The following is a 23,890-nucleotide window of genomic DNA, read 5'->3' on the forward strand; positions in this document are numbered from 1 at the left end:
GATATCTTCCCATCATTAGGCACCGTAGTGCTATTACTTAAGGTACTCAAGTCTATTCAGAAACGAGTTGCGGGGCTTCCCTGGTGGGAAGTGGTTGAGAGTCCGCCTGCCGATGCAGGGGACACGGGTTCGTGCCCCGGTCCGGGAAGATCCCACGTGCCGCGGAGCGGCTGGGCCCGTGAGCCATGGCCGCTGAGCCTGCGCGTCCGGAGCCTGTGCTCCACAACGGGAGAGGCCACAACAGTGAGAGAGGCCCGCGTACCGCAAACAAAACAAAACAAAACCAAAAACGAGTTGCATCTGCTTATCCTTGGGCAGGTTCCTGTTGGGAAAAACAGAAGCTGTAGACAGAAAGGTAAGAGGTACCTGTGGAGGCCTCAGCAGAGAGCATTGGTGTTCTATAGCCCCGGATCACCCCGTAGATGGTGACTCTGTAAGGGGTGGCGGCCTTGAGGCCCCGGATGTCCGCAGCCCGCAGGCTGCCGGGCACCGTGAGGTTCTGAGCTGCCTCCACCCTGTTGGCCTCCTGCACCTGAATGACAAAATGCTCATAGGCCTGGTCAGCTGTGGTCCAGTTGAGTTTGAGGCCGTCCCAGCCAGCCTCGGTCACGGTGAGCTTTTCCATTTCAGGGGCGTGGTCTGAATAATGACAGAGACGGGGTCAGTTAAATCATTCCTGAAATGCTTTCCATCTGGGAACTCAGAAATGGCAAACCCGCTGCCAATGCTGCGAGACCATGGGGGCCCCAAGGGCCACCTGCATCCCTGAGCCATGCCGTCGCCATCAAAACACCAACAGATAAATCAATAGAATACTTATTTTGCCTTGTTGTGTGTTTGGGTTTGACTTTTGAATACGGTGTTTTTCTACTGAGCAGTGTCCTGTGGATTTGGAAAATGCTACACGTCTGTGTTAGTACTGCTCTGGGCTGCAGTTTCCACTTTGGAAAGCGGCTCTCATCTTAAAGGTGAGATCATAGGAACAGCCTTCGGCTACGCTTGGGATCCTTGGCCTGAGCCGTGCAGCCTTCTGTGTTTTGAGGAAATTGCCTCCTCTTAGATTCTCTTCCTTTCCGTGCTTCCTCAATCTCTCCTGGAAGGCATGTTTTAGTCTCTTTATGCTGGGATTTTTGTCAGTTTCTGGGGCTCAAATCAGTTTACATAAACCACTTCAGAAAGATCAGAGATAAATTAACACAGTACAAGTAAGACTGTCCAGAGGAAGTCACTGAGTCTTTGCAAAGCTGTCCCTCATTGGATAGAAAGAAAGACTGAGGCCCTGGGAGAAACAGCTTATTAAGCTCAGTTAAAACTTGCCGTCTTTATTCATCTCTAGAATGAGCAAACGCAGAACATTCACTTGTCTGAATGCATATGCCTTCAAGGTGATAATTTGCCCAGGCTGAGCCTAAATGGACTTTGCATCACCTAGGAAGAAAGGATTTTCTCTGGAAACAGATCCTCTAAACAACAGAGTAAGAACTGCCTTGAGTTCATTTAGGTGAACAAATTGTTTCTCTCTATATGCCTCACATTGGCTGCTCATTTCAAATCAGTCCTATCTGTCCATTAAAGCAGACGTCTCACTTGAAAACCTTAGCTTGCAGTTGGATAGAAGATATCCTTTCAGAGGGGAAAATGTTTCTTTTCAAGAACCTGTTTGATTCAGACTTTTCTACGTTCTGGGGAAGGTTCTTCCTAATTGTTCCATTTCGGCAAAGCTGACACTCCTTCAAATCTTGTTTGATCTAGAACAGCGGTCTGCCAGCTATGATCTGAGGGTCAAATCCAGCCTGCTGCCTCTCTTGGTAATAAGTGAGCCGACAACAGTCTTTAAATTTTTAAATGGTTGGAAAAATCCAAAGAGGAATACTTCATGACAGATGAAAGTATATGAAATTCAAATTTTGATGTCGTAAGTAAAATCTCATTGGAGCTCAGCCGTGCCTGCACAATTACACATTGCTGCTGGCTGCTTATGTGCTGCAGTGGCGCAGTAGAGGAGTTGAGACCGAGACCATATGGCCTGAAAAGCCTAAAATACTGTCTGGCCCTTTCAGAAAATGTTGGCCATACCTGACCTTGACCTTCATTCTACAGATTCCTCATTCAACCCAAATCTGTGTCCTGGAGCCCTTATCCAAGACCCCATAGCAGTTCTTAACCACACAAACATGGTCTAGGTGAGAAAAAGAGGACCCCAAGCTCCAAGTGATGTATCTACTTGTGGGGAAAGAAAGGGGAAAAGATGAGCTATCTTTTAACCCAGTGGCCCTTGTGAGGCCAGGAGCAGTGCTCCAGTTGTAGCAATTATCTCCTTGACCTTGGGATTTTAGCACAACTAAACTCAGGAGTGTGTCCTTTTCAAATATTCCAAGAGCCCTCATGCATGAAGAGACATCAGACAAAAACCAATCTAAGCCAAACTGTAAAGTTAAGGAAATGAACTCTGTGGCCCATAAACTCTCCTTTTTATCCCACTTTCTTGTTTTTTTTTCTCCTGCTGCTGTCAAAACTTCTTGTCAAGAACCTAGCTGACATTGATAGTTGACCCCCCCTTGTGTGAATTAAGTCAGTGTTTCCTCGCAGGTAACTGCCTTTTAAGTTCTTTCTCTAATTATGACATAAAGCATATTTTTTTCCATGAAAGAGATTTCAGGTACCAGGTTGTAAGAGATGTGGGGAGAATTACCTAACTGGGAGAGGGAGGGGTTATGGAGGGGTTACAGATTGTCTGTTAAGCTGTTGTAGTAAAGATGGTTGGAGAGAGGAGGAGATCCACATTAGAAAATGTCTCTTCCTCATGAGAACCATTGTTTTCTTTAAATCAGCTTTTTTATATGCCACGGATACTTTATACAATGTCCTTCACATCCTGCTTCATCTCTTCTTACAGTGGATAGACTAATTTTCATAAAATGTCATGTTGCTCAGTAAATGGTAATAGTCATGGTGATGATACTTCCACCAAAATTTTTGGCTATTCTTCCACTTCTTGTGTGTGTGTTGGGGGGGAGGGGGTTAGGCAGATCAAGAAAAAAAAAATCAGTCATATTTAGTGCTGTGACCGTGACCACTGCTGGGTGGGTGCTTTTCGTGCCCGACCCAAAACCCTTCACGAAACAAATGCTAGACAGACAAGTAAAAGGTGTAACTTCAATTAATAAAATCAGTAGATAAATTAAAGGGAGGCAGGTAAGAATTATGAAAAGAGAGGGAAAAACGTGAATAAAAATACAGCAGACAACAGTCGAGATCGAGACCAGAGGCTTCTCATCAATGCGGACTCTGCATTTCAACAGCAAATGACACACTTGTGGGCTTACTGCCCCAGAAGCCCAGTGTTTCCGTTGTATAGTTCCATAGTGAATTTCTTGGCCTTTCTTTATGAAAAGGCTGTTGTCTTTTTCTTCCAGCTGTGCACTGGCATCTACCCTCTGAACAATGTCAGTGGGCCTGGGAAATCAGAATTTCAAAATCCCATTTCTGTGCTCATGGTGAGTTGACCAGCTGGCCCGGGGGAATTTCTGGCTGTGCCAACTTTCAATCTTTAGATTTCCACCATCTTGGAGATGGTAATTACCAAGTGCTGACTGATGAGGAATGCACTTTTAGTGCTCACCGATGGGAGAGAGAGTGATTCTCCAACAGCAGCGGGATGGCCAAATTCAAGCCTCAGGACCCCTAAGGGTAGATTGAATTGCCTGGATCTCATCTTGTAAAGTTAATTGAAATTAAAAGCCTTGCCTGCCTTAAAACTTTCTGGTGACTCTTCACACTGTCAGGAATGAAACCCAAGCCCCTCGGCATGCTATTCACTGCCCTTTGTAGATGGTACTGATACTGTCTGTAACCTTGTACCCTATTATCCCCAGCTCCATCATACAGCAGGACTGTATGGCTGGTGTTTCACTAACACGAAGTTTCTCATGCCTTTGAGCTTCTCACATACCGTTCCTCCAGCTGGAAATGTCGTGACTCCCTTCTCTGCTTGCCCAACTCATTTTCCTTTTTTAGGAGTCAGCCAAGTATCACCTCTTCCAAAAAGCCTTCTCTGATATTCTGCCTTCACTTTGCTCAGGTCTGGGATGGGTATCTGCCTCTGTGCTCCTGTAGCTTCCCACACCTTCCTCTAAGCAGACTAGTTACGCTCCTATAATTTTGGTTTTGGTTCTCTCATTCTCACTGCAACGTGTATCATTTTCTGAGTGGAGGGGTTGTGTCTTTCTGTTCTCTATACCAGCGCTGCCTGACCCATGGCAGGTAAGAAATAAATACTTGCTGGATGGATAGATATTTGACTGAATTTCAGTTTGCTCCATGAGAAAATCAAAATGGAAAATTAGAGCAGAATGTTTTCTATTACTTGCAGCTGTGGCTAAAAACAAAATTCCGCCTCTCTGCTTCCCAAACCCTTGAGAATTACTGGGGTATCACTGTCAAGTCTTACGCGGTGTGGGAGGATGCTTTATTGGCCTTGGGTTTCTGCATATCCTCCCTGCTTTATGGCCCTTACTGCTCAAAGAAAATCATGGCCTCCATGATTTTATTTGCGTTTATTAGAATACAAATATGGGGCCAGAGGGGGAGATGCCTGGCACAGACTCATTTTGTTCAATGCTAACAGGGATAGTACCTTTTTTCTTTCTTTCCTTCCTTTCTCCCCCCTCCGTCCCTTTCTCATTCCCCCCATCCTTCCTTCTTTCTTTCCTTCCATTTTTATCCAGAGTAAGCTTAATTAAAGACTCCAGGAGAATGACTTCCCTTCCCTTAATCCTTAAGAGAGAGAATTTGGGCCTTTGATACAGAGGTGAAAGAAAAAGACCAGAAGATTCAGTGGAAATACTGCCTCTGGAGGAGCTGGAGTCCCCAGATGCTCATGAAGCATATGCCACGTGTTTGGCTGTGTTCAAGGTACTGGGGCTGCAGCGCTGGATGAAGGAGACAGAGTCCTTTCTGGCTAGAAGTGGGAGGCAGGCCATAGGTAAGTAAACCAACGAGTGAGTGACGTCAGGCAAGTGTCATGAAGAACTCTGGAGCAGCATGAAGGGGTAAATCAGGATAGGGCACCGTTTTAGACTGGTTGACAGAGAGGTCTGTTGAGATGAGACTTGAGCTGAATGAAATGAGGGAGGTGCTGGGTGTAGAACTGGGAGAAGAGTGGTATCTAGGCAGCAGGAGTAGCATGTGCAAAGGCCCTAAGGTAGGAGCAGGCTTGGCATGCTTAAGGAACAGCGAGAAGGCCAGGGTGACCACGGTGAAATGAGCAAGGGGACAAGTAGTGGGAGTGAGGTCAGAGAGATGGGAAGGACCAGACTCCGTAGGGCTGTGTAGCCTGTGATAGGGTCTTTGCATTGTATTTCAGGTGTGATGGGCATCGAGGTAAGGCATACTTTTAACTTAACTTGGTGCTGCATCAAGGAAAAGGCTTGCGTTTTGGCTCAATGCCGTGACTAGAGCCCTGGAATTCTCTGGGAAGAATGCTTTGGGGCAGCCAATTTCACATCTTCTCTGGAAAACCCACAGACAATGAGCGACACTTGGCAGACTTCCGCTATTCAGAATCGAGTAATGCAGAGCTGGGAATCCCTTTCTTCTGACCTTTGAACCTACAACCCTTTGACATTTCAGGACTCATAACCACATGGTACCTTCCTCTAAGCGCTCCCACTTTTCCTGTTTCTTTTTTCTCCCCATGTGTTTACCAAGGCCGGGTGCCTGGACTTCTGCTTCTTTACGCCTTCCACGGCATAGTCCTGCTTGCCTAGTTACAGCAAGTGAAGGTGTCTGTTTACTAGATAGTTACCACCTTGGAAGCACAGACTTGTCTTCATGGCTGTAGTATCCCCGGGACCTAGCACGGAGCATGGTTGTAGTGCATTACTGACTGAGTAGATGAAGGAGATATTTACTGGGAGGATATTGTAGGAGATATTTATTAGGAAGATAGACTTCAGGAGATGGAGAGAAATGTCCACCTCACTTTTAATAAAATAAAATCGTTCTATGGAGAAAGCCATAGAGAGAAATATTCTAGAGACAATGGGGGAAGAGCCCATAAAAGGGACTTTGCACATTTTTCCTGTAATGAAGAATGTCTTTAAATATGCAACGTGATTTCTTTGAAACAGTGTTAAGGAGGTATGGCTGGGGAAAAGAAACCACTGAGCCCTTGGGATGCCAAAACTGGGCTCTTAGTTAGAGACAAAGTAATTCCAGCCTGTGATTCACTTGAAAGCTTTCATCTCCCTGAGCGGCTAAAGCCTGGGGATTCCCTGCTGGAGATAGGGGATAAAGTGGCTGTAGCCAGAGGGTAAGATGATTGAGTGGAGATAGGAAACTCTCTTTAATCTAGCATTTGTAAAACTCAGGGAAAAGTGAAGAGAGAGGGAGAGAGAGAGAGAGAGAGGGAGGGAGAGGAGGAGGGAAGAGAAGAAGAAATTCCCTCTCTAGTTTCTCTGATTCATTTGTGGTCCCTTCGCATCTTATAACAAACTCATGTTTATAAAGCTGAACCATTGAAATCTCTACCGTAGATTTATTTCTTCCCAATTTATTCTCCCCTCCCCCCTCATCTATGATCAAGCTACCCACCCCCCACCGCCACGCATCCTTGATGGTCATCTCATAGCTGCGTGGGAAGCAGTCCATGCACAGAGTCAACAGAATTGAGCACCTGGGCTCACTTTAGACTTTCTGAAGAGGCTGCTCTTTGTCTACTAAATACCCCTTCTCTCTCTCTTCCTTACAAACTACCACAATTTTATGTGGGCAGTAACATGCTCCACCAGCAGACTACCTTTCCTAGACTTATTTATAGCTACAAGTGGCCAGTGAAATCAAGTAGAAGTCATTGGTGAGGTTTCCAGAAAGACTCTCATCTAGAAGGTCCTTTTTTTTTTGGTTTTGGCTCTTCCTTCTTCGTGCTGCCTAGAACACAGATGTGAAGGCTGTACTGAAGTAGCCGTATTGTGACATGGAGGTGACTTTGAGGTTGGAAGCCAAGAACTAAGACTAGTGAAACAGAAGCTAGAAGGAGCCCAGATCCCCGATAATTTGGAACTGCTGTGCCATCCCTGAACCACCTAACCGCAGACTTACTTTATGAGAGAGGAAACCAACTTGTATCTTGCTTAAGTGACTGTTATTTGAGATTTCAGTTATATGCATGTGCAAGTATCCATAAATGACAAAGACGCTTCAAGGCATTTCCAAATATGCCCGTCAGTGCAACACATTTTCTGCTTATGGAGACTCAGCTGGAATAGCATCTCTGCCAAGACACCGTCCCTGGCTACTCCTGACTCCCCCATTCACTCCCTTTCCTTGGCTGAGTGCTGCCCAGTCACTCCCTTTCCTTGCTTGAGTGCTGTCTAACATCCATCTGGTCTTCCTCCAGGGACTGTGAGTAAGTGCACATGAGTCAGAATAGCAGTGCTAAGTACATAAACCATTTTTTTCCCCTCAAATATCAGCATACTACAATATATTCAGTGGGTTCTCAATACATACTTACTTATTGAATTGAAACTAAAGACTATTACTCGTCAGACCCTGAAGAATTAACATTTTTCCCCTGAACCTCTTGAATATTTGGGGGCCAAAGTTAAATGTGTATATTTTCATATAGGAAGAACTGATTTTTTTCCTCAATTTAGCCATTGAGAAAATATGGAAGCAGGTACAAAGAACAGGATACTTGGGCTAGAAGGGATACTGGAGGTCAGGATTAAGCTGTCATGGAAAAACAAAGTTCACCTCTTAATGACCAAGAGAAAATGAGAAGTCCACCGTGGAAGGCTCAAAGGACCGTGTGCAATGTTTCAGGTAACCTGAGAGGAAAGCAAAAGACCTGGAATAAAAACAATTAATGGGGAAAAAACAAGGAATTATTCCCAACATCTTGGTCATCTTGAAAAGAAATAAAATGAAAAGTTAATTAATTGTGCTAAAGAGGGAGGAAAATGAGAAAAATTTGAAAGATTCTGTGAAATGCACAAAATTTTAAAAAAAGAAAAGAACCAAAGACAAACACAAACTTTGATGCTTTAAGTTCTCCTAGGAGGAAATATTTAAAAACCACTTTGCTTGCCCAGCTAGGGAACTTTGCTGTTGATGAGTTGACAAGAGGAAAAGATAGGTAAGTAACTCTTGCAAATGGGATTTAGAGCAGTCATGAGTAGAGACATCCCCACGCCTTCCCATCTGGTCTTCTCGTTTGAAGACGATCTGGCTGATGGGTCTGCAACCTCAGAATCAACAGAGGGTGCGGCGAGAGCTCAGAGGCTGACCTCACCTGTGGATGCCTGTACCCGTGCAGGCTTGCTCTTGTGCCTGCCCTTCTCTGCTGTGAGGAGGATGGTGTATTCCTGCCCAGGTTCCAGGCCTTTCAGGACGTAGGAGGTGGTGCCTCTGGGGAGCTGCACCTCCACTGGCTGGCCCGAGGGAAGACTGTAGTTTAGGCGGTAACGGTCATACTTGGCCAGTGGCGTCTGCCAGAGCAGGGTCAAGCTGGTCTCCGTAGGTTCAGAAACCCGAAGGTCCCTGGGCGCGTCCAGGTCTGGGAGGAAAACAGAGAGTTGAACACCCTTCAGGCTTCAGGGCAGGACTGCTTCTGGGGCTGAAAGCTGGTTGTGGGCTACAGTCCTAGGTCTGCCGTAGCGCTGTGTGGCTTCAGGTGACTCAGCTGTCTGAGTCTCAGTTTTCGCCTTTGTGAGATGCTGTTATTGTACGGTACCTCACTGAGTTTTTGAAAGATTAAAAATAATATAGTGATATATCCATACCATGAAGTGATACTCAATTAAATGCCTTTAAAAGGAACTGATTATTGATACAAGACACAATTTGGATGGATCTCAAGAGAATTATTCTTAGCGAAAAAGCCAGTCTCTAAAGGTTGCATATTGTATGAGTCCTTTTATGTAGCATTCTTGAAATAACAAAATTGGATGAAGCCCAGATCAGTGATTGCCAAGGATTAAGGTGAAGGGGAGGGTGGGAGTTGCCTTGGCTATAGAAAAGTGTAGCAAGAGCGATCCTTGGGATTGGAACTATTTGGTGTCTGACTGTAGTGGTAGATTCCAAAATCTACAAGTGATAACAAGTGGTGGCTTCCAAAATCTACAAGTGATAACATAGAACTAAATACACACACACACACACACACACACACACACACACACGCACAGCTGAGTGAAATCTGAATAAAGTTGATAGACTGTATCAATGTCAGTTTCCTGGTTGTGATAATGTTCTGCAGTTACACAAATTTTACCAATGGGGGGAACTAGACAAAGGGTACAGATCTCTCTGGATTCTTCCTTACACTGCATGCGAATCTACACTTACCTCCAAATGAAAGATCAAAAAGAATATGTATAAGTGCTCAGCATTGGATCCTACATAATGATCTCCCCACACCAGCCACCCTTATCATCACAGTCCGGGCGGGGTGGGGCGGGGGAGATAAGCAGATAAGGCTGGTGGAGAGGTAAAGGGAAGAGTTTTCTTTCTTTACAAATTTTCCAGAAAAAACAAACAAACTTGCAGAAAGAATCAGTGGCCTCAAATCATGTAGCCCCTCAGCATTCTCCCTCAGAGGCTGGAGCTGCAGGATGCAATACGTAAGAGCAAAGATTGCCTTAAACTACGCTCCTGCCACTTACAATTTATGTGATGAGGGTATGCAATACAAGTTAAGTGTTTGCTAAGAGAAAAGCCCCCAGATGTGTTTTGATTAGTCAGTGGTTTATAAAAAATTGAATCAGTTGCCAGCTTTCAAAAGTTTGTAGATCTCTTATAAAGTCTGGTTCCAATTTTTGGGAAAATATCCCGTCCCGCTTCCTGCGCAGAGAGTAGCGTTAGGATCGCTCACCTGGGGAGTGCTTATGCTACTTTGGAATGTGGACACCTGGGCTGCATGATCCTAGAAGCCCCACCTCCCTCTGGGCATCTACTGTTTCTTTTTAAGTAGGTTTCCTGCCTCCTGGGCCCTGTTGTGTCTGCTGATGGTAGTCCCGTGGAGGTGGGAATCCAGGCGGGCCTCACCTGTGGCCGCATTGACGGTGGCTGGGTCACTCTCCTTGTCCCCCTTCACGGCAGACACTCCAATACCATATTCGGTTCCTGGCCTCAGACCTAAGAGAGAACATGCAGGTTGAGATTCAGCCCAAAACTGGACAGACTTTCAGAAGGCCATAAAAATGGCCCTGAACTAGTCCCTGAAGGCTATGATGTCTCAATGTCTGGACCGTTTCACAGCCTGACTCACTGATGCCCAAGTGAGATGGGTAGCTAGGGACCGTTTTTATTCACTCTCTGGAGGGTTGCAACCCAGGGCCAGTTGGGTCAGGGATGCGGACCTCACCTGTGAGTGTAGTTTTGGTTGTGGTTTGTTGCCTCCTGGGGACTTCTACCTCGGCATGGTCACCTCCGGAGATGGGTGCGTACTTAATTCTGTAACTGTCGGCGGCCGCCTTGACGTTCCTCCACTCCAGGGTGATGCTGTTGTCTGTCTGGGAGATGCGGCGGAGATTTCTGGGCGCATCCAGGCCTGTTTGGGAGAGGAAGGGGCATTGGTATCGAGAACACCAGGCACCAGGAGAGAGGGAGTCCTTGACAGTTCAAGGTGAGACATGAAAGGTGCCTGCCATTGGAGAGAAATGACAGAATTGCCCACACACTTCTCTGGTTCAATAGCTAATGCACACATCTAAACAAATACTACATACTTGACACTTTCCTCATTATTAAAGCACATGTTACCTCAATCATTCACGTTTTCCACCGATTTCGTGCTTAATAAAAACTGTACAGAAACTTGCAAATAAGCTCTGTGACTGTAAGAACAGGTTTGTTGTATTCATCACTGGATTTTTAATAACTCATACGGAGCTTACCGAGCTCTGAAAAACTATTTAGTGAATGAATGATTGACACTTTGGTACTTTTAAGATAGTGCTGTAGGCTAAGAGGTTAGAAGGCATCTTTGTCATTTATGTTTTCCATATACTGCATTTTATTATTAAAATATTTATTTAAATTTTGTTTTAACCAAAATGTCTGAGAATCTCAGACCAGAATCTTCTATGTAGGCAAAAACTTTCTTTTGCCTTAGAAGGTTATTTGCGGTAATATTAATCAATCAATTGCTACAGTATTTTAAAATAAAACTTAAAGGAATGAAAATCCCCTTTCCATTATTTCCACTGTAAAAGGAGCCTGGAAGACACCCCGACATGTAGTGGGGATGGGAGTCTGGCAATCTTTCCTCTCCTGGGGCTGTTAGCAGGGGGAGGCCCGTTACCTGTTGTGAAGGTCTCTCTCGCGGGGCTGCTAGACATGTCGGCCCTGTGGGAGATGAGGGAAACCTCGTACTCTGTGTCTGGCTTCAGGTTCCCGATGGAGTACTGGTTCTCCTCGTGTGTGAGGTCGATGCTGGTTCGGTCGCCTGGCACATCTTTGATCCCGTATGTGAGCTCAATGCTGTCGATCTCGGCCAGGGGCTTGGACCAGGTGATCAGAGCAGTGGTGTCCGTAACGTCTTTCACTTCGATCTGGCTGGGGGCGTCCAAGCCTGTGACAGGCAGAGGACAGAGGGGTTTCAGAGGTCAGGGCCAGTGCCAAAGGCTGAGCAGAAAGAGGGCTTGTAGCCTTCCAGATCCGTGAGCGTACGTTCAGGTGCATACTGGCCAACTGACCTTATTTTGTCTTTCGGAACCTCAGTTTCCTGTTTGCTATGCTGTAAGTAGGGATGATGACAATTATCTTGTAGGGTTTCTGTTTTTTCAAACATTAAGGGAAATAATGCATGTGGCGCATCTAGCACATGGCCTGCAATGTCGTGGTTGTATGATAAGTGGTTGTGGCTATATTATTATCATCATCATCATCATCACGAGTTGAAGAAACGCACGTACGGGCTACTTCACTCGAAAAGCATTGACTTAGCCTCTATGGTTTTTTAATTAGGCAGAACTCCCTAATTGGTAACTTCTCTATCCAAATAATGAGACAGAAAAGTGAGGCAATGACTGTCTTGACAATGCATGGAAAGTTAGTTTTGATGAAAATAATTCAAGAAAGAAAGTCACGGCTATCTCAAGCCTTGCGTGTCTCTGAGGCCGCATCTTGGCCCTTCCTCCTGCCCTGCTGCGCACCTCCTGCCCCACCCACTCTGGGCTTCCTGCTCTGACAGCATACTTCTCCTCTGAGAGCACCCCATGTTGTTTCTCACCCCCGGCCTCTACACTCGCTGTTCCTCTGTTTCTTCTTCCTGAGATTGCTCCTCTCCCTCTAAAAATCTCCTATTCATCCTTCAAAATCCCACTCATATGTCCCTTTCTAACAAGAACCATTGTCTGACCCTGTTGCAAACAGATAAACACATACTCCTTCCCCTAGGGGTATAAAGTTTCAGTTTGCAAGATGATTAAGTTCTAGAGGTCTGCGGTGCAGCATTATGCCTCTGGTTGACATTACTCTACTGTGCACGTGAAAACATGTTAAGAGGGTAGGTCTCCGGTTAAGAGTTCTTACCACAATCAAAAACATGTTAAGAGGGTAGGTCTCCGGTTAAGAGTTCTTACCACAATCAAAAACATGTTAAGAGGGTAGGTCTCCGGTTAAGTGTTCTTACCACAATCAAAAACATGTTAAGAGGGTAGATCTCCGGTTAAGAGTTCTTACCACAATCAAAAACATGTTAAGAGGGTAGATCTCCGGTTAAGAGTTCTTACCACAATCAAAAACATGTTAAGAGGGTAGGTCTCCGGTTAAGAGTTCTTACCACAATCAAAAACATGTTAAGAGGGTAGATCTCCGGTTAAGAGTTCTTATCACAATCAAAAACATGTTAAGAGGGTAGATCTCCGGTTAAGAGTTCTTACCACAATCAAAAACATGTTAAGAGGGTAGGTCTCCAGTTAAGTGTTCTTACCACAATCAAAAACATGTTAAGAGGGTAGATCTCCGGTTAAGAGTTCTTACCACAATCAAAAACATGTTAAGAGGCTAAGATCTCCGGTTAAGAGTTCTTACCACAATCAAAAACATGTTAAGAGGCTAAGATCTCCGGTTAAGAGTTCTTACCACAATCAAAAACATGTTAAGAGGGTAGATCTCCGGTTAAGAGTTCTTACCACAATCAAAAACATGTTAAGAGGGTAGATCTCCGGTTAAGAGTTCTTACCACAATCAAAAACATGTTAAGAGGGTAGATCTCCGGTTAAGAGTTCTTACCACAATCAAAAACATGTTAAGAGGGTAGGTCTCCGGTTAAGAGTTCTTACCACAATCAAAAACATGTTAAGAGGGTAGATCTCTGGTTAAGAGTTCTTATCACAATCAAAAACATGTTAAGAGGGTAGGTCTCTGGTTAAGTGTTCTTACCACAATCAAAAACATGTTAAGAGGGTAGATCTCTGGTTAAGAGTTCTTACCACAATCAAAAACATGTTAAGAGGGTAGGTCTCTGGTTAAGTGTTCTTACCACAATCAAAAATAAGAGCTTCCTAGTATTGTGCTTTTCTCACTATTCTGTAACAAATTTCTCACAGTTTATTCAAACCGTATTATACAATCTAGATAGGGTCATTCAGAGAGTCAGTCTTTGACCTTTTTTTTTTTTAAACTAGATCCTTACTCTATCTACAATTTCCCCTTTCTTCTTTGCCTTTAATATTTATTTATTTATTTTTGGCTGTGTTGGGTCTTCGTTTCTGTGCGAGGGCTTTCTCTAGTTGTGGCAAGCGGGGGCCACTCTTAATCGCGGTGCACAGGCCTCTCACTGTCGCGGCCTCTCTTGTTGCGGAGCACAGGCTCCAGTCGCGCAGGCTCAGTAGTTGTGGCTCACGGGCCTAGTTGCTCTGCGGCATGTGGGATCTTCCCAGGCCGGGGCTCGAACCCATGTCCCCTGCATTGCAGGCAGATTCTCAGCCACTGCACCACCAGGGAAGCCCCGGTCTTTGACCTTTTTGAATCCCGAGTGTAGCATCAGGCTTTGCCATTTATCTTTACTCTTTTTTTTTCCTAATTAGATAATTTTAATGCATTAAAATATTATACAGTAAAACATACCAGGCTGAAAATTAAGATATTAAAGCATTCAGTCAATGTTTCTTCTTTTTTTTAAATAGTTAAGTTTGTGATTTCAGCACTGGTTGAGGAAACAATATCAAATGTAAGGAACTTGGTTTTATAAAGGGAATGAGGAGGAGAAATAATTCATAGCTGATTGTGAGAAACCTGCAGAGTCTAGTTTTTGAACTCTATGAGTTGATACATTAGTCTCAGCTCACAGATGTTGAAGCCGTGAAATCCACAATGCAAATAATACTGCAATACAGCAGTGAAGCCTCCCATCCTATGATCTTCAAGGTGCTAGGAAACACCTGAACCATACCTACTACCTTTCTTAACAGCCCTTTTATTAAAGAAGTTGAGATACAGTCAAGGACACCGATCTCGCCCTAGGTTCAGAACCCTTCAACGCAGGAGATTAACATTGTCTTGTGCTCACTATGTGCCAAACACAGTGCTTTGTCGTTTAAGTCTTAACTCTCATGCCTATGCCGTAGGAAGGTATATGAACCCGGTTTCCAGATGGTGGGTCTAAGGTAGATCTACCCAAGGTGATGGTTATTGGTGAAGCTGAAATTCAAGCTCAGGACTGTTTGGATCCAAAGCCCAGGCTCTTTCTCCTTTAAATGATGGCTTTCAAAAATATTTACATATCAGAAATGGTTGTCATACAATCTCTATATAGAGCTGAGAGGGAAGGAGCTAAATATGAAATTTTTAAGATCCTTTAAATCTGGAAAAAGATCAGGTATCAGCAAGATAAACAGGTAAGTATCTGCCTCTCAGTGTTGTTATTTATGTGATTATGAAACTTCAAATGTTGGGATGTTTGTCCTTCAAGAAGAAGAAAATAAAGCAGCCAATCCCTAAATTTAGATTAAAAAGAAAAGGGCAGATGAAAGAAATGTCTTTTGTATTTTCAATGGGCCGTCTCTATAGCAAATAAGCATTTGCTTAATCTTTTCTATGGCTTTCTGGTGATCTAATGACTTTTTCTGGTTGGTACCCACCTTCTACCTACCACAGTGCGATGCTGTCAGGATGATGGAAAACACTTGCTTATAAAAAGGACAATCTTATGAATTGGATCTGAGTTAAACAAAATGTGCAAATATTTAAATGCAAGATGTTCTTTCTTGTCATTAGTAAACAGATTTAAATTTTCCAATCACCCCCTGCCAAGAAGAGTCAGTACCTTAAATAGTTGGCACGTATGCTATCTTGAAGAAGATAAAGAGATTTTCCCAAATGTCAGTGCAAAACAATTTTATTTGCTTATTTATTTATAAAAATTTGCTTCTTGATAGAACAACTCCAAATTCAGGATTTTTATTCCCCCCACCAAATGATCTAGCAGTGCCAAATCTTACTCTGCACCCAAGAAGTTCTGATCTCTTTAGCACTGAGTCACATTTTATTTAAGTTCCTGTTGAAGACATGGAATCAACACTCTACATAACCCAGAGCCTAGTCAACGTTACCGGTAATGGGGTTAAAGTCATAAAAGTAAACCCAGGCTTAAAATTCTGGCCCTGATAGTATTAACCATGTGGTGTTAGTTAAACTGATTCAGCTTCTTTAAGCCTCAGTTTTGACTCTTGAAAAATAATAGCATTAATATTGTCCCTACCTTTTCCATAGGACTGGGTAATAATAGTAAATCAGATAGTATGGTAGATTATTTTCTAGAGTCTCACTTATTTGTTTTCCTGTATCAGTGCCCCTTTGCAATGTCACTTTGAAGCTTCTCACATAAAGAGATGGATCTTTTCCCCCACCCCTTCAATCTGGACTGGCCTTGAGATTTGCTTTGATGGAAGTGACCCAGTGTCTTTTGTGAGCCTGCTCAGCCGCCGTGAGATCAGGCCCAGGCTAGCCCACAGGAGGCTGAGGGACCATGTGAGGCAGAAGGGCACCATCCTGGCTGAGGCCATCCTGGGCCAACCAGCCCCCAGCCCATACAGATGCATAAGTGAGTCCAGTCAAGAACAGAAAAACCGTCCAACCGCAAATCACCAATGTGCAAAAGTATCATTTCAAGCCACAAAGTTTGGAGCTTGTTTTTTATGTAGCAAAAGTTAATTGAGGGCTTCCCTGGTGGCACAGTGGTTGGGAATCTGCCTGTCAATGCAGGGGACGCGAGTTCGAGCCCTGGTCCAGGAGGATCCCACATGCCGCGGAGCAACTAAGCCCATGCGCCACAACTACTGAGCCTATGCTCTAGGGCCCGTGAGCCACAACTACCAAGCCCGTGAGCCACAACTACTGAAGCCTGCATGCCTAGAGCCCGTGCTCCTCAACAAGAGAGGCCACCGCGATGAGGGGCCCCCGTGCCACAACGAGGAGTGGCCCCCGCTCGCCACAACTTCAGAAAGCCCGCACGCAGCAGCAAAGACCCAACGCGGCCAAAAATAAATATAAATAAAATAAATAAATTTGTAAAAAAAAAAAGCTAATTGATACAGATGCTCTGTAAGAGGGCACATTATCAACCAGAGATGCTTTGCAGTACAATCAGCTTTATCCTTGTGTCAGTGGTATTAAAGGTGATACTCACGGGTTGTTGTCACCCTCTTCAGGCTTGGGCCCCGGGTATTGTTTTTCACGATGTGCAGAGATATCTCATACTCTTGCCCGGGAGCCAGGCCAGTTTGCCGGTACGTGGTCTCCGGCCTCCGCAGGCTTTTGGTGATCTCTTCCTCATCTTCTTTATTCTGAAATATAGAGGCACCTTTGTAAGACCTAAGGAGGTACCAGCTCCTTCATTTATGTGATTCATTTATTTTGTATTCATGCCTTCCTCTTTCATTCTTTCATCTATCACTAGGCACTTACTAAGCATCTGATCAGCATGGCAAGTGCTGAGGATATAGAGACATGAATACATCTCTCAAGTTGGTTTCTCCCTCCCACAGACCTCTCTACTCACCCCTTTGACACTCAAGTCAAATGACAGGCATGAGAACCAAAGGAACTCTGGAGCCACCAAATCAATCCTTCTTTTCATAGACGAGGAAGCCAGCATCCCAGAAGTCAGGTCATTGCCCCATCTTCCACATAGCTAGTAAGAGGCAGAGCCTGACTTTGAACTCAGGGACCACTTTCCTGCCTCACATGTGCTTTTAGGCACAGAGAGAAAGGATACTCAATCTCAGATATGCCTGGACGCATTCTGAGAAAGAGACCATTTCTTAACTTCTTTGCCTCCGAGTGGAGATTTGTTAAGACTGTAATGGGTACTCGGAACATAGAGATGACTTGCCATCTACTTACTTAGGCTCTCAGCCCTAAGTGCTGTGCTTATTGACTTCTTAAGTCACTTAAAAATAGATGCAGATGCACAGGGGCTACTTAGAGCCTTGTCCCCCACCAAAAGCCAAGGAAGTGAGTTGATAGAAAAGTCTACAGAGCCCCGTGAGCATCTTTCAGATTCTCGTGGTCGAAGGCGCCCACTCCTCTGTGCTCCTTACCATATTCCGGAAGATGACCTCCCACGTTTCAAAAGCGATGTCCACAGGATCCCACTCCACTTCCACAGATGTCTCCTTGATGGACTTGAATTTTAGACCTTCAGGTGTAGGCAGGTCTGTCAGGAAGAGCACAGAGAGGAGGTAGAGATGACTACATGTGTGATGGAGCGGACAGACATGATTCCGCTAAACCCCACAGGGCTGTCTGTCAGAGCTGGAGTCTATTTAAGGGTTCTCCTGGGATGCCGTCTACTATGAGGCATCATGGAAATTAATATCAATATAAGGACCAACCATATGATTGAATACTGGCCATTTCGTATGCTTAAACCTAATATAACAATAGACTTTGAAATCATATAGATGGGCTAGAATCTCAGCTTCATCATCACGACTTTTGTGTGCTTGGTTGAGTTAACAAAATGCCCTGAACCTCAGTTTCTTCATCCAAGAGAAGGAGCTAAGTATGCCTACCCCTTGGGAATGCTTTGAGACTGCTGAGTCCCACAGTGACTGCTGGCCATGGTCCCTGGCCTGAAGCACAAGTTTAATAAAAGCAGCCGATGTTACTATTACTAAGCACAAAAGAACCAATTTCTAGCCACAGCTTGCTTTAGGAGTGGAGGTAATTATTCTCATGTTGGACTCTTAAAGGAAGAATAACTTGAACCTTGATGTTTCCACTTTTGTATTTTTTAAATATTTAGACAGTGAGCTCCATAGAAAGGTAGTAGTAGAATAGAGTACTTAAGACTGTGAGGGTTCAAATCCTATCTCTACCACTTATTAACTGTGTGATATGGGATGAGATGCTTAACCATTCAGAGTCTCAGTTTCCTCATCTGTAAAATGGGTTAACAGTAGCTCCTGTCTCATAGGGTTATTGTGAGTTAAATGAGTTAGTATGTGAGGACTTTCTTTAACATAATCAATGGGTTATAGGAAAAAGAATACATATATATGTATAACTGAATCACTTTGCTGTACAGCAGAAATTAACACAACATTATAAATCAACTATACGTCAATAAAATTTTTTAAAACTTCATTGGGCTTAACTGGGTTCCAGAGTTTTAACTAGTGTAACCGCATAAAGACAGCCATAGAGCTACAGGGGCAAAGGTGAGGCAGTAACATATGGGGGGGCTCTGTACTGGACAGGAGGAGGGCTGTTGAGGCTGCCAAGAGGTGTTCTGCTCACTCACAAGTGGCCACCCTGGCGCTGACAGGAATGCTCTTCTTGTTCTCCAGGATGGCAAACACGCGGATAAGGTACTCCACGCCAGGCTCCAACTCCTGGATGGTGGTGGACGTCTGGTTTCCAGGGACGCGGAACTGCATTTCTAGGCCGTCTTCGTGGGTGGGCGTGTACACGATGAGGTACTCTGTGACCCGCATCTCATTTTCCCAGGCCAGGTTTATGGTCTCTTCTGTCACTTCTGTCACGATGAGGTCTTTGGGAGGGGACACTGGCAAGAATAAGGAAGGACAGTTTGGGTCAGATGGTGTCATAACGCACTCAGTGAATTCCCTCTTGGTTTGTTTCCCTGGACCTGTCTCTTCCCCCAGTCACGGAGCCCTGAAATCCAGCTTCCACTTTCTAAAACGCAGACTCATCAAGGACCCTCCTGCTGTGACCCATCTTCAAAACCTTTGGTGGCCATCCCTTGCCTTCAGGCTAACGTTCCAGGTCTGCAGCGTGGCCTTCAGGGCTCTTTGTGAACTGGCCCCTCCGGCTTCTCCACTCCCTGGACCTTAGTTCACATTCAGGCCATCTGCATGGGAAAGTGCCACCTGGGCTTAGCTTTCTGCTCTGAACTTCACGTCATACATTCTTAGCACTGGAAGGGTATTTTAGGCTCGTCTGGTCCCACTCTTTCCTTTTCTGAGAGGTGAGTGAGGCAGAGGGACTTACTCATCAAATTTGGAATGTACCTCTCCTCCCAGCCAGCTTGGTCTTCCTTCCAACCAGGCTTCCCTGGCTTGGCCATGTCAAACACAGAGCCGTGTTTGTTTTTATGTGCCAGTGGCTTTAATCAAGGCAGAAAGTCTCCATTACGACAGGTATATAAGGGTGGATGAGGGAAGTACAAAGAAGACCCTCATTAAACATGAGCAATATCAGTCTTTGCTGTGTTTTCACTCAACCAGTGTCTGCTTACTGAACACAAGCCCTGTGCTAACTGCTGGGGTAATGCTCCTTTAAGGCACTCACAGTCCTTGGGATAAAAGACAGCAACGAAAAGGTGATTTAAGAGACGGGCCTGCTTCACAGGTGATCAGCACTTCATCTTTAGCTGAATGTGCATTGAAAACTGTTTGTTTTATGTAATCTCACTGTCCATTCAATTTAGCCGAGTTTTTACTTCCATCCAAATGAGGGATTTAGTTCATTATTGGTTCCGTGTCAATACAGAGTAGGAAAGAAGGTTGATGTTTAGCAAAAGGGAGGTGAGCGTTTCATCTACCCTCTTCGTGGGCACTGGGTGTTAAACTCAGCGTAGATGAGTTACCCAGATTCAGGTACCAGCTCTGTGATATATAAGCTGTGTGTCCTTGGGACAATTCCATAACCTGTCTGAGCCTCTGAGCCCTCCAATAGGTAGCTCTGTAACAGGTAAGTCAAGGAGTCAGTGTGTGTGTGTGTGTGTGTGTGTGTGTGTGTGTGTGTGTGTGTGTGTTTGGTATAACACGGAGTTCTCCAGCACACGCCAACTTGATGGTGGCTGTCATCACGCTAGTTCGCTGGAGCACTGGTACTCACCTTGGGAGCAGTCTTCTCCGGCGTAGCCCTCATTGCAGATGCAGCGGCCGGAGACGCACTGCCCCCAGTTGCTGCAGTCGTTGGGGCAGGAGCGCTGCCCGCAGTCCAACCCAGTGAAGCCCTCGTGGCACACGCATTGGCCGTCCACGCAGCGGCCCTGGCCGTGACAGTCGTCGGGACACCTGCGCTGCCCACAGTCCTTGCCCGTGAAGCCCTCGTGGCACACGCACTGGCCGTCCACGCAGCGGCCCCGGCCGTGGCAGTCGCCGGGACAGGAGAGGTCTGCGCAGTCGGGGCCGGCGAAGCCGTCCTCGCACACACACCGCCCGTCCACGCAGCGGCCCCGCTGGCTGCAGTCCCGAGGGCAGCGCAGCTCCCGGCAGTCCTCACCCATGTAGGCATCGTCACAGATACACATGCCATTCAGGCAGCGGCCGTGCTGGTGACAGTCATGGGGGCAGCTCATCTCGCCACAGTCATAGCCCTGGAAGCCGAGTTCGCACTCGCACAGCCCCTGCACGCAGCGCCCGCGGCCGTGACAGTCGTTGGGGCACCGCAGCTGCCCGCAGTCCTCCCCGGTGCGACCCTCGTCGCACACGCACTGCCCGTTGACGCAGCGGCCATGGCCGCTGCAGTCGCGGGGACACCGGAGCTCGCCGCAGTCCGCGCCCGTGAAGCCGTCGTCGCACTCGCAGTGCCCGTCCAGGCAGCGGCCGCGGTCGTGGCAGTCAGAGGGACAGCGCTTCTCGCTGCAGTCCGCACCCGCGAAGCCCTCGTCGCACACGCACTGGCCCTCGTCGCAGCGGCCGCGGCCGTGGCAGGCGTTGGGGCAGGCGAGCTGGCCGCAGTCCTCACCCGCGAAGCCCTCGTCGCAGTAGCAGGTGCCGTTGACGCAGCGGCCGCGGTCGAAGCAGTCGTTGGGGCAGACGAGCTCGCCGCAGTCGTCGCCCGTGAAGCCCTCATCGCACACGCACTCGTTCTCCACGCAGCTCCCGCGGCCGTGGCAGTTGTGCAGACACAGGGGCTCGTTGCAGTCCTCGCCGGCGAAGCCGTCCTGGCACACACAGCGGCCGTCCACGCAGCGGCCGTGCTCCTCGCTACAGGGCACCGGGCAGGGCTCCTGGCTGCAGTCCACCCCCGAATAGCCTTCGAAGCAGACGCAGGTCCCGTTCATGCACTTGCCCTGGTCATTGCAGTCGCTGGGGCAGGCCAGCTGGCCGCAGTCCTCCCCCGTGAAGCCCTTGTCACACACGCACTGCCCGTCCAGGCACTGGCCTCGCAGGTGACAGTTGCCTGGACATTCAGGCTCAGAGCAGTTGGGGCCTTTCCAGCCCGGTTCACACACACAGCCACAGCCTTCAGTGCTGAAGTTGCCCCGGCCGCTGCAGAAGGGTTTGGTGTCCAGGTGGCCTGCAGGGAGGGAAGAGAACAGAGGCTCTCCTCTGAGCACCAGCAGCCCAGTTTCTTGGTTTGTAGCCACAAGACCCAAATTCAGATTCAGCCAGAGCAGGGTTGCACCCTCAGGCCCCATCTGGCTTGAAACCCACTTGCTTACTGTGTGAAATCAGTGGGGGCCTCATCTAATGGTACTAGGTGGGAATTCTTAACCTGCACTCTCTGAAATTGTAGGTTCATAGGCAGATTCTGTGTGTGTGTGTGTGTGTGTGTGTGTGTGTATGTGTGTGTGTGTGTGTGTGTGTATTTCCATCCCTGGGGAGAATTCCCATAGTTTTCATCAAATTTTCAAGTATTCCCGTGACCCAAAGGTTACGAATCACTGCCTGTGCAATGCATTATGCTGGCCTGTGTTGTTACTTTTTCCGTACCTAGCCAAGGTCAGACATACAGGAGAATAAGTGTTTCACCAAGAAATAACTGTTGAACTGAACTCAGTTCTGATGCCTCCACTCCGTAGCTGCATTTGCAAAAAATCTTAGACGCTCTGGAGCTGTTTCTTCGTCGGTCAGGTGGGACCAATGGCCCACTTCCCTGGGTAAATCAGGTTGAACGAGGACATTAAGGACCTGCTGTTGTGCTTCCTGTGACTTCCTTTTGCAGAGTGCTTTGGGTCGACTCAAGTTGTTATATGTGTTTATGTGACCAAAACCTTCTGACTTTTTTGTAACTGAAATGAGGCAGCTAAGGAGTGGCTTTCTGATTCTGTTAGGACAGCTTTGCATTGGGCTCAGCCCTCACAAAGCTCGTGTGCCTCCATCTTTTTTCCTCTCTATCCTGAAAGCTGCGGTGGTGGGTGAATACGAGGAATACGTGGTCAGGGCTGCTGTGACTCTGGCTGTTTGAAGTCTCTGTTATGTCTTGGCTTAACTTGCAGCAGTGGCTGCTGTGGTCTCCATGGAGCCGAGGAGGAGAAACAAACAAAACTCACTCCATTTTCTCTGCATCTAAATACAGTTGAATCAACACACTTTATCTCCTTCCTGAGAACAGGAGGGAAGTCAATTTTAAGAAAAAAGTTGGCTTGGAGAGTGAGAATCTAAACCTACGTTGTCTAGTATGGTAGCCACCAGACACGCGTGGCTTCTAAACAACTGAATTGTGGCTAGTGTGCTCTAACTGGGAACTACATACACACTGGATTTCAAAGGCTTGGCATAAAAGAAAAGAATGTAAAATGTCCATTAACAATTTCTGTATTGATTCCAAGCTGAAAGATTAGGTACTTATATTGGATAGGTGATTAAAACCATTCTTACCTGTTCCTTTTCTCTTTCCTTAATGTGACTATTGGAAAAGTTAATTACATACATGGCTCAGGTTACAGTTCTAATGGACAGCACTGCCTTAACCTTTTTTTTTTTAACCCATTCTTTAGCATTAGTCCTACTGTGTAAGTCCCCCCTGCGTTTTGCCAGGGAGTTGACAGAAGTGGAAGATAAAGTAATTTGTGCATAAAGAAAACTTTTTTGTTGTTGTTGCTTCTGCCTTGGAAACCCAAAGGATGTCCTATAGTACTCTCCACTTACAACAGTTAGGGCTACTCTTGAAATAATCTGCCAAGATACTTTCTAGTATTTTTTATGAGCAGCAGAAATAGAGATTTTCATCTCTGATTTGAAGCTGTTGAAGCCCCTGTAGCTCTATCAACTTTAGGGGATGAAGATGAAGGCAAAATTCCAAAGCGACACAATTCCTTAAAAAAGGATGCACCTGGAGACAGGGTATCACTGGGATAGGATGAGCTGTGGAGACACACAGGCACCTTCAAAGCTCCTATCTCTTATCATTCTTTGAGTCATCTTGCGCCAGCTGTTTAACTTTTTTGAGTCTCATTTCTTAGATCTGTAGAGAGGGGGTATTAAACCTTATCTCAAAGGGTTGTTGGAAGGATTAAATGAGATGGTGAATTACAATTCCTGGTACATAAAGGGGCTCAATTCATATGGCGATCATCATCGTTGCTGCCATTAAACTGGAACGTTTTTTCTATTTCCCACAGATTTTGCATCACCGTAGGCAGCATTGTAACTTTGCAAGAACACTGGGGTGTGGAATACTGTAGTTTAAGTCCTAACTTGGCCACTTACGGCAGGACCTTGAGGAATCCCAACTTCCT

General features: G+C 46.0%; 1 protein-coding gene across 4 annotated transcripts in view; it reads right to left on the reverse strand.

Moving 5' to 3' along the window:
* TNC (tenascin C) overlaps positions 1 to 23,890 on the reverse strand; it is a 94,454-nt gene that overhangs the window by 42,769 nt on the left and 27,795 nt on the right. For 3 of the 4 annotated variants that reach the window (XM_065879281.1, XM_065879284.1, XM_065879282.1), the window contains 9 exons: positions 20,317 to 21,726; positions 18,758 to 19,021; positions 17,553 to 17,668; positions 16,640 to 16,796; positions 11,309 to 11,578; positions 10,370 to 10,555; positions 10,051 to 10,140; positions 8,297 to 8,560; positions 367 to 639 (listed from right to left, as the gene is read on the reverse strand). In XM_065879281.1, coding sequence (XP_065735353.1) covers positions 367 to 639; positions 8,297 to 8,560; positions 10,051 to 10,140; positions 10,370 to 10,555; positions 11,309 to 11,578; positions 16,640 to 16,796; positions 17,553 to 17,668; positions 18,758 to 19,021; positions 20,317 to 21,726 — 3,030 coding nt within the window. The remainder of the gene's footprint in view (positions 1 to 366; positions 640 to 8,296; positions 8,561 to 10,050; positions 10,141 to 10,369; positions 10,556 to 11,308; positions 11,579 to 16,639; positions 16,797 to 17,552; positions 17,669 to 18,757; positions 19,022 to 20,316; positions 21,727 to 23,890) is intronic. The other variant, XM_065879283.1, reaches the window with a different exon arrangement.

This window comes from Phocoena phocoena, chromosome 6 (genome assembly GCF_963924675.1).
Source record: "Phocoena phocoena chromosome 6, mPhoPho1.1, whole genome shotgun sequence".
Taxonomy (NCBI): domain Eukaryota; kingdom Metazoa; phylum Chordata; class Mammalia; order Artiodactyla; family Phocoenidae; genus Phocoena; species Phocoena phocoena.